The sequence below is a fragment of the Cuculus canorus genome, chromosome 31, assembly GCF_017976375.1.
Source record: "Cuculus canorus isolate bCucCan1 chromosome 31, bCucCan1.pri, whole genome shotgun sequence".
In the NCBI taxonomy this organism is placed as follows: domain Eukaryota; kingdom Metazoa; phylum Chordata; class Aves; order Cuculiformes; family Cuculidae; genus Cuculus; species Cuculus canorus.
The window spans coordinates 767,214-781,200 of NC_071431.1; the positions used below are offsets into that span (position 1 = coordinate 767,214).

Sequence of the window (13,987 nt, forward strand, 5' to 3'; positions counted from 1 at the left end):
TCATCATTCCTGGGATTTTTATTTCTTTATGCAAGTTCTACAGCTTCAGCAAAGGATGGAGCTCAGAAAATTCAGCTGCTCACCCGCTCGCATCTCGGCCTTTATAAGAATCCCTGCAGCTTTAAATAATATGAATTTAAAGCCAAACTCGCTTAAAAAACACAAGTAGGAAGCAACCCAACAGCTGAAAATGGAGATGGGTGGGAAGATACAGCCATAAACCTGCGGAGAAACCCCCTCTTCACCCAATTGGCAACTGTTTTCTTGGGGATTAAAGATATTTTCTTATGGATTCATTCTACTTCTGGTCTGTTTGATGTTCCCTGTTGCACGTGTCTAAGGTGGCTTTTGATAGACCGCCCATCTTCGCAACCAAGAACTCAAGGGGTTTAAGGCAACAACGCCTCTGGAGAACATGGAAGAGGACTACAGTGCTTTCCTTTCACTCCGCTACTGTGATATGGATTTACTGCAGAAAACAGAGTTAAAACCCCCTAAAAAAGCAGGAAATTCACTTGTCTAACCCACAATTCCTTGACATTGGAGTTGACATGAAGTTTGCCAGAAGGTTTGAGCCAAAATGAAGATCAGCCAGACACAGAAATGTCATTGTCTCACGTTAGAGCTGGCAAGGAAACGTTCTTGATGAAAAAGCCTTCCCTCTCCCCGAGTTTCCTAAAGAGGTGGAACGCGTCTGCTAGAAGAGGTTGAAAACCCAACCAGCAGCGGCCGTACCCAGAGACCATCCCTCTTTTTTTATCATTTTGGACAATAATACGCTTGTTATTTTTTTTTTTAGGGCTATTTCGTTTTGGCAAAAGCAACAATAACCAAAGAAAACCACGTGTTTAATGTTTGCTGTCTTGGCAAAGAGTGAGGATTTCCAGAGAAAGAAAACGGGAGAGGAAGGTAAGGAGATGATTTTGCTGAGAACCGAGCCGTAACGAGAGCCTGAGGGAATCCAAGGTTCAGCAACCAAAGCCTACCTTCCAATGAGCAAAGCAGGAGAACCTTGAAGGGTTCTTCCACAGACACCAAGAAGACCTCAGGAGGGTTACAGAGAAGCACCAAAATCCAGAAAGGGTCTTGTTTGCATCCAGGAGGACAAACACACCTGAACAACGTGAACATCTGTTGCTTCACACACACAAAAAGCACCTTTCAGTCTTTTCCGGAGTAGCAGCAACACCTCCCTCCCACCCAGAGGGGTCATGGACAGGGAGTGGAAGCACAGAGCGCTTACACCAACTCATGGAGAAGGCAACCAAAAGCCCACAGCAGCTCTTCAACCCAAACTTGGCTCCAAGACGGGTCAGATCTTGGTGGTCACGTGGTTTAGATTACCCGGAACAGCTCAGACCATCTCAACATCACAAAAATAGCCTTCGAAGTGCAATTATTATCCTGGATTTTAGGAGCACCGGCTGGAACAAGAAAACAGCATCCAAAACCTTCCCTGAAGACCTTTCTTCCCAGCCAAGAGCAAGAGGGGAAAAAGGCAGGAGCTCCAGCTGAGCTCCTTATAACCCCTCACACGAGGGTGTGAGCAACCTCATTGAGCATCTTTGCTCACCACAATCCAATCACCTCCAGGAGGCATTCATGAGCCTAATTACCTCCTCTGAAACCCCGTAGGAATGAAGGCACCTGTGAGCAGGGCAGGATTTCCACTTTGGGCACCGAGGTGGTGGCCACAGTTTGTCAGGAGCAACAAACAGCACAATAAGGCCATGGAAAATTCCTCTAAATTCACTTCAGGAGGAGCAAAACTTTCCCGCTTGACTTCCCTTGAGTAAATGGAATGGAGCTTTGCCTATTCCAGCTTTGGATGGATGTCAAAACCATCCTGCCCAGTGTCATTCTCCCCACCTTTCCCACAGGACATTTACCCACGAAACATTTCATTTTGGGTCATTGACACTTCTAAAGGGGTGGAGGGTCCACTCCCAACCTTCCCATCGGCTCTAATATTGATCCTTAGACCCATGCAAGAACAACCCCCGTCCGTTATCAGCCTTGGAGCCATCTACCAGTGGTTTCTCTCTTGCTGAAGACGCAAGTTGGTTCAGGGATGAGTTTAAGATGGTAACCACAACCCTCTGGGGATCCCCGATGGTTTCAGTAGCCGTTCACTCCTTTAAACTGATCCGAAGACCCTCCTTGTGATGTTTTCCCCTGTCTTTCTGGTTACCCATCCACCCGCCTGCCCATGCACCGACGAACCAGGCTGTGTGGTTGATTTTGAGTCTCTTGTGCTCATCACTGCTGTCCGGGCACCGTCCAGTGAAGACCACAGAAACAGGTCCTCAGTGAAGCCCATGAGAGGTCTCAGGGGCACAGTTTGATGTAGGTAACGGTGGAACAGACCGAAAAGAGAGGGAACACTTTCTCCTGGAAGGCAACGTTGAAGGTGAAGATGTGCTGCATGTTGTCGGCGTTGTAGAAGGAGACTTCTTCTCCTTCGTAATCCAGGTACACCCTGACCTTACTGAGTTTCTGGTTGAGGCACAGTGGGGTGCGTTGGGGTGAGGTGACCGCCCAGTAGCGACCTCCATTTTGCTGCACTGCCCAGATCCCTTCTTCAGGAGAAAACTGCGTCAAACCTTTCCTTCTGACAGACTCCTTGGCCACCCCGAAGGCCCAACCGTCCGAGGCGCCCACCTCCACTTCCCAGTAATGTCTTCCCGACTTGAAGCCGGTGCTAGCCAGCACCCGCGAGTTCGTGTCGAATCTCTTGGGGTTGTCGGGCAGCTCCTGTTTCCTACAGCCCATCCTCACGCTCTTGAGGTCAGCAGAGAGGATGAGGAGGTGGTTTGCTGAGTCAGGGTCCAGGGTCAGGTCCTCTGTTGATGACAGCAGTGACAGCAACAGTAACTCAGTCAGAACTTTAACAATTAAAAGCCCAAGCTGGGGATTATCACTGGACCACATCCCAACTCCAGTGACCACATCCCAATCCCAAAGACCACACCCCAAACACAATGACTACTCCGCTTTCGGCTCCCTGGCCGGTCTGTGGTGAAGGAAACCCAAGCTGAGACATTGGCTTGGCTTTGAGGTTCTTGAGGTACCTCCTTTAGCCGTTGACTGTGTAGGAAGCCTGCAGGCTTGGGGCTAATTTGAAGAGGACCAGTTTTAGATGTTAACCCTCTCTACCAGCACGCAGAGACAAAGCTATGTGTGCAAGAAACTTGGAGAGGGGTGAAGAAACTCCTGGTTAAAGATACAGGATGAGTATCTACCTCACCTTTTCACATCCTCACTAGCGGTTAAACTCCACCAGGTAAAGGTGAAGAACAATGTGGCAAAGCAAATCATGGTAAATGAGGACCAAGATGCGGTTCAGGATGTCCTAGAGGGAGACCTACATCTGTCTTTGGCTCTTGGAGCAGTTCATGGTCCTTCAGCAATGCCACGAGTCAACATCTCTCAAACACTGACCAGAGGGGACTCATCTGTCCTCCCATATTGACAACCTGATTTCCTTCATGGGAGGGAAAACTCCCACTTCTGCTGAGAAACAGAGTGACGTAAGGCCATTAGGAGCAAAGAGCACAATAAAACCGGGTGTAAAGGATTAGCAATTACGTACAGTAAAAACAGACCTTAGATCGTGACTTTTTTCCCCCAAGAAATTGGTTTCTTTTACTTTTTGTTTCTGACACGAGGTGGGGTACGCGCACCCCCGAGGTCATCAGTTGATGAGTATCCACCCTTCAAACCACCCCCTGATGACAAATCCTGGTGGAAAGCCATGACCTCAGGGCATCTTCACCCACCAGAACAGACCTGGGCAGCCCCAAAGGAACACGTGTGAGGGCAGAACTTGATACCATCAGCTTTTCCCCTTCCAAAATCAGGCTCAAAGGAAACGGGGAACACATCGGTGACCTCAAATTGGGGTTGTAGTCAGCAAAGTTGCCATGAGTGAATGAGACCCTTTGGGGGAATCTGAGATGGGGCCTCAGGAGCTGAAACGTGTCAGATGCTGCAGCAGCGTTTATTGGAAGAGACAATCTGGACTGGTTTTGCTGGCTGCAAATTCGTGGCCTCTCGTGCGAATCGTGGAATCGTGGCTTGGGTTGGAAGAGACCTTGAAGATCATCCAGTTCCAACCCCGCTGCCATGAACTCGCTCCTTTGCCAACCTGGGAGAGCTGGTGGGAGAGTCTTCTCCAGCATCGCACCATCTGACAGCAACTCCCAGACTGCAGCCACGATTCCAAACGCTTCCACAGCGTTTATTTCCACTGACTTTGCCCTGGAGCAGCTTACGGGGAGCTCCCATCCTCCACCCCAGTCTCTGGTGGGAACGGGAACCCAACCACCAGCAAATCTGAGAGACTTCAAGCAAATTGGGGTTTGAAAGGGTCTGAATCCATTTCGGGGTTAAAATATTTGTGCTTTTGTTAAGGGTAAAGAGGCAGAAAGGACCCATCTGAGCTGTCAGATCTCTGCTGTCAGCTAGAAAAAACATCTTTAGATTCTGGAACTGAGGAGGCTGGATCTGGAAATCATTGAGAGAGAAGAAATTGAAAAGAAATCCCCTCTCTCTGGCTTCGCAAAGCCAGCTTTGCAAAATACAACCACAATTTCGAGGCTATTTCTCCGGGGCGCTACGCCTTTACTATTTGCCCTTTACCTTTTTCACCTCTTCCCAGCTCGTCTTGCAGGTTCTCTGAAAAGAAGAGACAGGTGAGTCAACGGCAACACCGAGAGAGCCAGAGGGCACCCCAAAAATCTCCTTTACGGGGATATTTGCACCCACACCAACGCACCGGCTTTGCCGATGTGGAATGCAAGAGGCAGAAAGAGCTGAGGATGGAGCAACTCCAGCTCCTACCTTGTGCAACGGGGACAGCGATGGCAAAAATTCCTCCTAAATATACTTTTGTAGTTTTGGTTTACAAAAAAAATGCTTCTGGACGTCAAGGAAACGCGAGATTTATTTATACGTTATTTGTGGTGCTCTAGCAAGTTTTGTTCTCCTTATATTATGAGGTTCAAACTCTTTTAGCACAATCCTTGAAGCCAATTATTGCCCCAGGGCATAGTTTGTTTGCGTTTACGGGTTTTTCTCTCCTCGAGCGCCTCTTTGCTCCTTTCCAAATCCCTCAGCACCATCTCGTGGCTTCGCTGCATCACTGCAAGGGGTTGGGTTTTAAACGCGAATCGTTGACTCATAGAACGGGTTAAGTCGGAAGGGACCTCAAAGCCCACCCAGTTCCAACCCTCTGCCACGGGCAGGGACACCTCCCACTGGATCAGATTGCTCTGAGCACCATCCAGTTTGGCCTTGAGCACCTCCAGGGATGGGGCAGCCACCACTTCTCTGGGCGACCTCGGCCAGGGCCTCACAGGAGAACATTTTTCCTTGAGATCTCATCCCAATCTCTCCTCTTTCAGCTCAAAACCATATCCCCCTCGTCCTATCCCTGCCCTCTCTGATCAAGAGCCCCTTTCCGTACTGGAAGGTCACTCTAAGGTCTCCCCGGAGCCTTCTCTTCTCCAGGCTGAAGAACCCCAACTCTCCCGCTCTATCCCTGTAGGGGAGGTGCTCCAGCCCTTGGATCATCTTCATGGCCTCCTATTTATTCTCCTATTTCATTGCCGCTGGCCAGGCATGCGCTCAGAGACCTCCAGATATCTGCAGCACCCCCAGCGCTCCTCACCCCTTTTCCTCAGCACCCGCTAAAGGCCAGGACTATTTTAAACCCCCTCGGATTCGGTTCCACCTACCTCTGAATTTCTTTAAGACTTTCTCAAGGACAACAGTCTTAAGGGAGAAATTGCAGATGTGCATTTTCATATCCGTGCACACCGGCACCGGCTTCTGGCACTTCACGTCATCGCTCCTGCAAAGGAAAAAAGTCAAAACTGTAAGAAAACCGTTGCTCTTCCCCCCGCTTTCCATTTCGTTTGCAGCTGCCAGTGTGCAACGCTCCATCACATCCCACCACATCCCACCCCATGGAGTCCCTGCCCAAGGCAGAGGGTTGGAACCAGATCATCTTTAAGGTCCATTCCAACCCATATTCCATCATCCCATTGGCAGCCCGTCCAGGATTTCAACCCTTTTGGGTTGAGGACACCAGGATTTGGATGTCAGCTTTGAACCCCTCCTCAATTGATTGTTGGGAATGGAGTTTGTGCTGCGTTATTCCCACTCAGGTGTTCCTCCTGCCGTGTAAAAGTCAATTTTTGGAGCTGATCTGGTGCCTAAACCATTGCTCTGGGTTGACCACACGTGAGACAAACAAGGTGACTTGGGGTTTCTGGTCTCACTCGACCTTTGATGGAACTGCTTAGTAGGAAAAGACTCCGTGATAACGCTAACTTTCCCAAGAAGCTGGAATAGACCCAGGGCTTGTGCCGAGTAGGAGGCGAGCTCCGTCTACTCTGGTGCCTCTGGCATCTGAACTGCAAACACTGACCTTTAAACAGTGCTGGCTGGGTGAAAAAGCATGAAAGAAGGGGAGAAGCAGTGCTTCGTACCTGCTTATGATGTTCATCACATCCTAGAAAGGAAAAAGAGAGACCAAGTGAAACCCCTGTGCCACACGGGCTACGTCTCCCCTGGCTCCGCACGAAAGCAATTCTGTTTCCTTAAGCCCAATCGCAAGGACCATCCCTTATGGCTGCAACAAGTGAGCATGGATTGATGCCTCAGGTGTTTGCTTTCAGCTTTGGAAGGCCACAGTCCCACCAAATCCCACTAAAGACTCAGCTGCTTCTGGGAGGGACGAAGCCCTCCGAGTGGTCCCATATACAATATTCCAGTTTTATGCCCAGAGAGTTGTGATGTGGTTGGAAGGTTCCTTTGGAGATGTCTCATCCATCCCTTTGCTCAAAGCATGCCAGGCCTTGCCCAGGTGACTTGAGAGCATCTTCAAGGGTGGTGACTGCAAAAAGCTCTTTGATTCCTATTCCAACACTTGACTGCTGTTGTGAACGCAGGTGGAGGCATCTGGAGGGTTTGAGATGCTCTTAGGGGTCTCTCTGATCATCTCCTCCAACTGAGAAGGTCCTATCAACGTGTCCCATGAGATACAGAAGGACACCTGCAAACATCTACCTGCCTAAGAGCTGACAGGATGTCATCTGCCATGACTTGGACGCCTAGAAAGCCGGTATTGATCTTGCACGTCTACGTCTCCATGATAACTGGACTTTCACGGTCCAGTGTCCACGAGGAAGAGATTAGGGTGCCTCCAACAGGTGATTCATCCAACCTCGGGACAGGGGAGAGGAATTTCTTTCAGGAAGGATGAATTATGGAGGTAAAGGACAGGTTGGAATACCCTCAATGATTAGTTACTACATGGTGAACATTCACAGAGAAGAAACCCATTCTCAGCCCATGACATATTTGCCCAAATGTAAGGGGGGCAGATCATGGTGAGTACGTTTGATGGGGTTTGAAGGCAACGCAGAGCCAGACCCATCTCCTAAGGAACTGAGAAATACTCTGGAGCTCGCTAAGGATTCCCACCGTGGCCTTGTAATAAAACACCACTTATTGTTGCGAGATCATTTTTGTGCGCTTTGGCAAGGGCTGAGCAAAGACCACGTGAGATGAGTTTTCACCCTTAGCCGAGGACTGAAACCATCAGCAAATATTTGCAGTGCTTTCATCGAGGGAGGGGATTCGACTCTGCCAATCTGGGCGCACCAGGAGCTCAACCTACTCAGTTTAACCCAAACGTTGTCAGTTCAAAGAAGGTCACCCATTGCCTTTTGCCAGGGGACGGGACTGCTCAATCTTGGGATGGGCAGCTGGGGTTTGTTTTTCCAGCCCCACTTCAGCTGTGCAGGAGATTTTCGGGAGGGCTGGATGGGCTCCAGCTTCTTGCTTTGCAATGCAATCAATACCTGGCCTCCATCTGCTCTCTCCCTCATACTTTCCAGCTTGGTTAATAGCTCGTTTTGACTTGAAAACCCAGCTCTGCCAACCTTCTGCAGCCAGGAATCTGCTGTGAAAACTGGCAAGGAGCCTTGTCCAGCTGAGTCCAGCTCCACAGGCTTCTACACTCAATTTCCTTCCAAGCCCTCGTTAGTGCCTTTTAGGCAGAGGAATGGACATTTGTGACCTGGCATGCCATAAACCTCCTGCACTGCAAACCTCTCAAGACACGGAATTGCTTGGTTGAAGGGTCTAACCAGTACGGCTGGTGGTGGCTTTTCGTGCAAGGTCTAATTCAGCTTCGAACGCCTCGAAACAGGAATTTATGGGTGCTAGAAAGGTCCAGACAAACTCGTGGCAGAACAATTTATCAGAGGCTATTAAACATGAAGAGGACACCTCTGTTTCAGGATGTTCCTGAGCCAGAGATCGTTGCTGCGTGTTCCCGCTGGCACAGCCGTGTTCAGGGCACTCGGGCATTGCCATGAACCTTCTGCTCATTAAATGTGGGGGGAAAAAAGGACATTTATCTTCAAAACCCCTCCACACGTCCCAGAAACACATTAAAAAAAAGTATGAGGAGGCATCGTGACTCAGACCTGAAGGCTCATTTCATAGGTAACATCTCACCTTGAGGAACTCAAGCATGGGCTGCTGGATTTTCTCCTCCAGCTCCGTGATGAGCTTGTTAAGGAGCGTGATCTCCTTGGAGAGGTCGGTGATGTTCTCGTTCTGCCTCTTGGCGATGTTCTTCTCCATCTTCTCCAGCTGCCCCAGGAGGATGTGCTCCTGGTCGTGCAGGAATTGCCGCAGCCTCTCAAACTCCACGAGCAGCTTCTGCCTCTCGGTCTCAATGGTTTTCTGGGAAGGAAACAAGGCAAAAAAAAAAAGAAGATTTTAAGCTGGCGCAACAATTTTGGGGTGGAGGAGGTGAATTTGGACCACCTTGTGCCACTGCTTGCTGGCGAGACCGGGTGCTTTCAGTTAGGGAAGGGCGAGGAGATACCGCATGTGGTGTTCCTGCACAAAGACCTTGACAAGGAGTGGAGACGGGAGAGCAAAGGTCATGGCGGTTATTCCACGAACAGCAGTTATCTTCACAGCAGCTGCAACCCTGCAGCCTTTTCCAGAAGGAAGAGGCACCGGACCATGTCTGGGGCAGCACCTCACCTCCTCAGCAGACCTCAGCGGGGTTTCACTTCTACACCGACCACGTAGGCTTCCCTTTTCTCCTCTTGTGTGATGGGAAGTTAACCAGCACTGAAGGACGTAGAGGTGAGGACTGGTAGCTAAGAGGTTCCCCGAGTCCTCCTCATCATCTGATGGTACAAACACCCAAACAGAAGGAGCTGTGTAGGAACACCCACTCCGAGCAGCATTTAACCCTCCCTGTGGGCATCTATGTCCTCAGATAAACCCCAGTCCCTGCCCTGCCGTGATCTCCCGTTTCTCGGCTCTGCCAACATCCTGGTTGCCACCACAAGTCCTCTCTGAGACAAAGCCTGGGACAGAATGGGAACATTTTGCTCCAAGAAATGCACCCTTTGGCAGCACGGAGTGTGTTTTAGTTGCTTCACTCTGCACTGCCCTTCACCACAGGTCCAACGGGTCCACCCGGCTCTCAAAAAATGGCCTTTCACGCTCTGCCTTTTGCGTCATGTATGAACCTACGGCTCTTGGCAGGCTGAGGCTGCTTCAAGCCCCACCAGCTGGAAGAAAACCCAGCGCGTTGCGGCAATAATGGCTCTTCATGGGGATGGTAGAACAGAACTATGGGTTGAGGGTCACCTGGTTGTGTTTCTCCCAAGTAGGGAGGACAAGAGCCACTCGAAGCCGTTTGTTTTGGCAGTGATGATCTAGGAGAGGTGTTACTGGCATGGGGATGAAGGATTTCCTGCTGCCCTCTGCTGCCCCAAGGACAGTAGGTGGGGAAGAGATGGAAGAGGGAGGGAGGAGGGATGGAGGGAGGTGTCACAGCCAGCCCAGCTCTCAGCCCACCCATCCTTTTGGTCTGCTAGAACACCAGCTGATGTGTTGCCAACCCTGATGGTGAAGAAAGGAGAAAACCTGGTTGGGAAATGAGAGATGGGATGGCTTGGCAGGTCCTAACCGCCTTCCCACTTCCCAGCCTGGACCCTCCACCCCAAACACTGCACCGCACACTCACCAACATCTCCTGAGTTTTCTTGTCATCGTTCACTTTAAACTCCAGCAGCTCCTGCCTCTCCTTTTTCAGGAAATCCAAGCGTCCTTGGATTTTCTCCTAGGAATGAAAGAAGACGTCACCAGCTTTGGGTTGTTTTGCTCTGTTGGACTTCTTTTGCAGCGTTCTCCAGTTTGCTCTTTGCAGCCACGCGAAGCCAAGCAGGATTGCAAGAAAAACACAGGGCCATTCTGGCGCTCTGGCTCAGCTCTGCCCACGCTCACCCAAACTCCCACATCTGCAACCCTCGAGGACCTCCACAACTTCACGTACACGCAGCAAACACAAAGATGCCCCGGGGGAGGATGCGTGTGCTGTTTGAATCAGCCGCTGCCACCACCCTCCCCACCTTTGCTCTTGGCACGAGGAAAACTCAGCCTTAATCAACGTAGATTCATCTTTGGGCACTCGCCCAGACCTAAAATAGCTGTGGATGTTTGCTCCATCATCTGTTACACTACCGATAAGGGAGGTGTCCGCAGGTGACATTGGCAGCGTGATGCTCGTGTGGCTCAAGCCCAGGAGCTCGCACGGGAGAAGCTCTCTCCTGTTCAATCCCACGCTCTCTCCGGCTGCCGAGAGGAATTCACGAGAGGGTTTGCATATCTAGAGGGGATTCCCAGGTCTTTGGAAAGCTCTTTGCGGTGCGGTTGAACGCAAGGTTAAGCGTGGAAAAGCCAGACGACGCGGGGGCTTGAGCAAGGATAAACACACGGTGCCACGCATGCCATTAAGAGGCAGAAGGACCTGGAGGGTCTTCCTCAGGGCAGACAGACAGACAGACACGTACCTTGTACTCCTCAGATGCCTCATCGATGGGTACCACGGCGTGTGGCCGGTGCTCCCGGGACCTGTCACACACCACACAGATGGTTCTCCGGTCATCCTTGCAGTAGAGCTTCAGAGCTTCTCTGTGCTTCACGCAGAGCCCTTCCTCTTCGGCACCTTTGGCCCCGCGGAGGGTGAACTGGCTGATGATCTCAGACATGTTTGCCAGCTGCCGGTTGGGTCTGAAGCTCTTCTGTTGGAAGACTTCTCGGCACTGTGGACAGGGGAAGTCCATCTCTAAGTCTTTCCAACTCTTGATGATGCAAGCCCGGCAGAAGTTGTGCCCACACTCGATGGACACGGGGTCTTTGAAGAACTCCAGGCAGACAGAACAAGTGGCTTCATCCTGGAGGTTGCCAGGCAGAAACATCGCTGCCATGGCCTCTCTCCTGTGGGCAAGGACTGATTTCACCGAGGCAGAACACGGAACATGAATGCTTGGCATCCAGCCCTTTGTGGGCGTTCCTCTTCCAGGAACGAGCCTGCTGCCTGAGGTCACTTCTGCAGTGTCTGGTTTCTTTAAACTGGTAACGAAGACCTCAGCATTAGGGCCAACACACAGGTGGAGAGAAAAGAAAGCAGGAATAGGTCCCTACCCTTTGCTCCACCCTCCCAGGATTCAAGGCTCCCTGTGCACCTGTTTCATTTTTTGCTGGAAGGAGGCGGAAAAAGGGAAATAATTTGGTCGTCAGATCTGGGTCTACTCTTTTGGCTGACCTGGTGCTCAGATCTGAGCCCTGAGCAGTTGCTGTAGGCTCTCGTCCAGGTACCCATCTGAGCTCTCGTTAAAGACCAATTTCACCCTCCATGCTTTAGCCAGGAGATCAGATGACTTGGTTGAACTCCAGGGCTCAAGAGGGACCAGAAAAGGCAACGAGAGAAAGGGAATAGGCATGGATGCAAAGTTTGTATCAAGATCTGGGGGTGAGCCTCACAAATCCATAAAGATTAACCTCTAGGTTGGGGGTCATGTACCTCAAAACCTACTTTTTGTCTTCAGAGAGCAGCTCTGGAGGTCTTACATTAAATAGGAATGATAATTAACGTAGAAACACAGGACGGTTTGTTGGAAGGGACCTCAAAGCTCATCCAGTTCCAACACCCCCCACTGGATCAGGGCCTTCCTTGGCTGGGGATGGTCTATAACATGGTTGTCTCCACCTGAGCAGCTCACCAAAGCTCTTGTTATCAGAGATAAAAGTGAGTGATGGATGTCTGGTTGCTTGGTAGGGGTCACGTTACCATCAACAGGGGAATGGAAACCCTTCAGGAGAGCGATGAATCGTCTCCCAATGAGGACTCGAAAACAGATGAAGCGATCCTCTCCATGAGTGTTGCTTTCAAAGCCAGCCCAATTGTTCTGACGCATCCAAGTGGAGATCTTTCCTTTGGAGACATCTGAAGCTACAGTGAGACAAATCCCAACCCAGAGGAGATCCCAACTCTGGGGGTATCCCGACCCCAGAGGTTGTACTGGAGGAGTTATAACAGCAAAACGAGCCTTGGTGTCCTGCTGCCAGGGGGCTGCAAAGGGTTTCTGGTTTATATTATGGGTTGTGGTCATCCCAATACCTTTGCAGTTGGGGAAAACCACTGCGGAGGGGGTCTCCATCCTCCACTTGAAGCTGCCTTTTAACTTCTAAACCTCTTGGGTGTTTGCATTTTACAGCATCTGCTAAATAGGAGCATCAGCCCTCAGGGATGCATTTACTGCTCCTCCAGATGTCATCATTTGAGATGAGAAATGAGCTTTTTCAGGTCACTTTAGACAATTCCGGGCTCTGGAAGGGAATCCCTCACCTTATCAGGGGAGAATAAAACCCAAACACCAGCAGTTGCTGCGAGTCACGTGAGATTGTGAGTGGAAATAACACGCAAACGACAGGTAAATAGAGAGATATATATTTATATATATTCACACACCGACTCATATATAGGCGCATATATATGTGCACACATACAGCCCTATATATGCAATATATATCTCCATTTAAATGCATACATTTCCCTACGGAAAAGGAATTTTTCCGCGTTTCCGCCCCCGTGCACATTGAATCCCCCGCCCATATATAATATATCATTGTATATTATATATATTTATACACACACATCACTCTCTACAGAAGGGAAAAGACGTTCTTTGCTACATCTCATTTCTCTCGAGCTGTAAATAAAGAGAAACTAAACATTTTTCCACCACCACACGCATATTTTTCCATGGTGCCAAAAGGAAGAGGGAGTGACCGATGAGCTGGAGAGAAACCCACGCGTTACCCGGAGACGCATAAATAGCCGAGAACAAGAGAGCGTAAGGACCTGGATGGAAGCGATTGGGCAGCCCAGAGGGAAAACCAGGAGGAGAATGAGTTGGGCGTAGGGAAACAGGACAGGCAGCTTCCAGACAGCAGCACAAGCGCATCCCGCTGCCCTCCCAGCTGACCCCGCATACCTCGGAGCAGAGGTGTAGGAGAGGGTCATCCTACTATATCGCCCGACTTTTTGCGTTGGGAGGGTGTGAGCTGGGGGCAGGTGAGGGGTGAACCTGGTGGCCGAGGGCTCCCAGCGGGAAGTGGCCCGTGGCAGTCGCTCCACCATGCTCTGACGAAGGAGATCAGCCCGAATCCTGGCCGCCTCTGACATCTCGGCGCTGCTTCGAGCTCCTGCTCCTTCCTGGCCTTCAGTCGCCCCATTTGTCCCCTGTCACCACCACCCCATCTCACTCACCATTCCTTTCCCTCCCCCATTGCATCTACCCCAGGCACCCCCGGATCTCCTGCCCTCCTCCTCCTCCTCCTCCTCCTCAGCAGCTCCTGCTCTGCTCTCCTCTTCGGTGCCAAAGCTCTTTTCCCTGCCCAGAGCCAGGATCACATTTCCAGCACCTCCCTCCACCTGTCTCCAAGCCCAGACTCTCTCCACAGGGCCTCCGCAGCCCTTTAAGCCTCTTTTCTTCTTCTTCAAGCCACCCGCTCTGCTCTTCTTCCAGAGATGCTCAGGAAGGAGTGAAGATTTTCATCCCTCCTCTAAAGCCATCAGTGAAGGATTCAGCTCCCAGCT

General features: G+C 50.6%; 1 protein-coding gene across 1 annotated transcript; it reads right to left on the bottom strand.

Annotated features, from left to right (window-relative positions):
- Positions 1-1,054: 1,054 nt before the first annotated feature.
- On the bottom strand, positions 1,055-13,614 carry LOC104059722 (E3 ubiquitin-protein ligase TRIM7). The gene is made up of 8 exons (XM_054052113.1): positions 13,383-13,614; positions 10,896-11,457; positions 10,070-10,165; positions 8,533-8,763; positions 6,495-6,517; positions 5,739-5,854; positions 4,642-4,677; positions 1,055-2,843 (listed from the first exon to the last, which is right to left on the bottom strand). The coding sequence occupies exons 1-8, from the start codon at positions 13,571-13,573 to the stop codon at positions 2,329-2,331; spliced, it is 1,770 nt and encodes a 589-aa protein (XP_053908088.1). The 5' UTR covers positions 13,574-13,614; the 3' UTR covers positions 1,055-2,328.
- Between the last annotated feature and the right edge of the window lie 373 nt (positions 13,615-13,987).

Bases quoted from the DNA above. Each gene is read 5' to 3' on its own strand.
- LOC104059722 (XM_054052113.1), bottom strand. From the start codon at position 13,573: ATGTCAGAGGCGGCCAGGATTCGGGCTGATCTCCTTCGTCAGAGCATG. The intron at 11,458-13,382 runs GTATGCGGGGTC...CTTCGTTACCAG, and splicing joins TCCTACACCTCTGCTCCGAG to TTTAAAGAAACCAGACACTG. The intron at 10,166-10,895 runs GTACGTGTCTGT...TTTCATTCCTAG, and splicing joins AGGCATCTGAGGAGTACAAG to GAGAAAATCCAAGGACGCTT.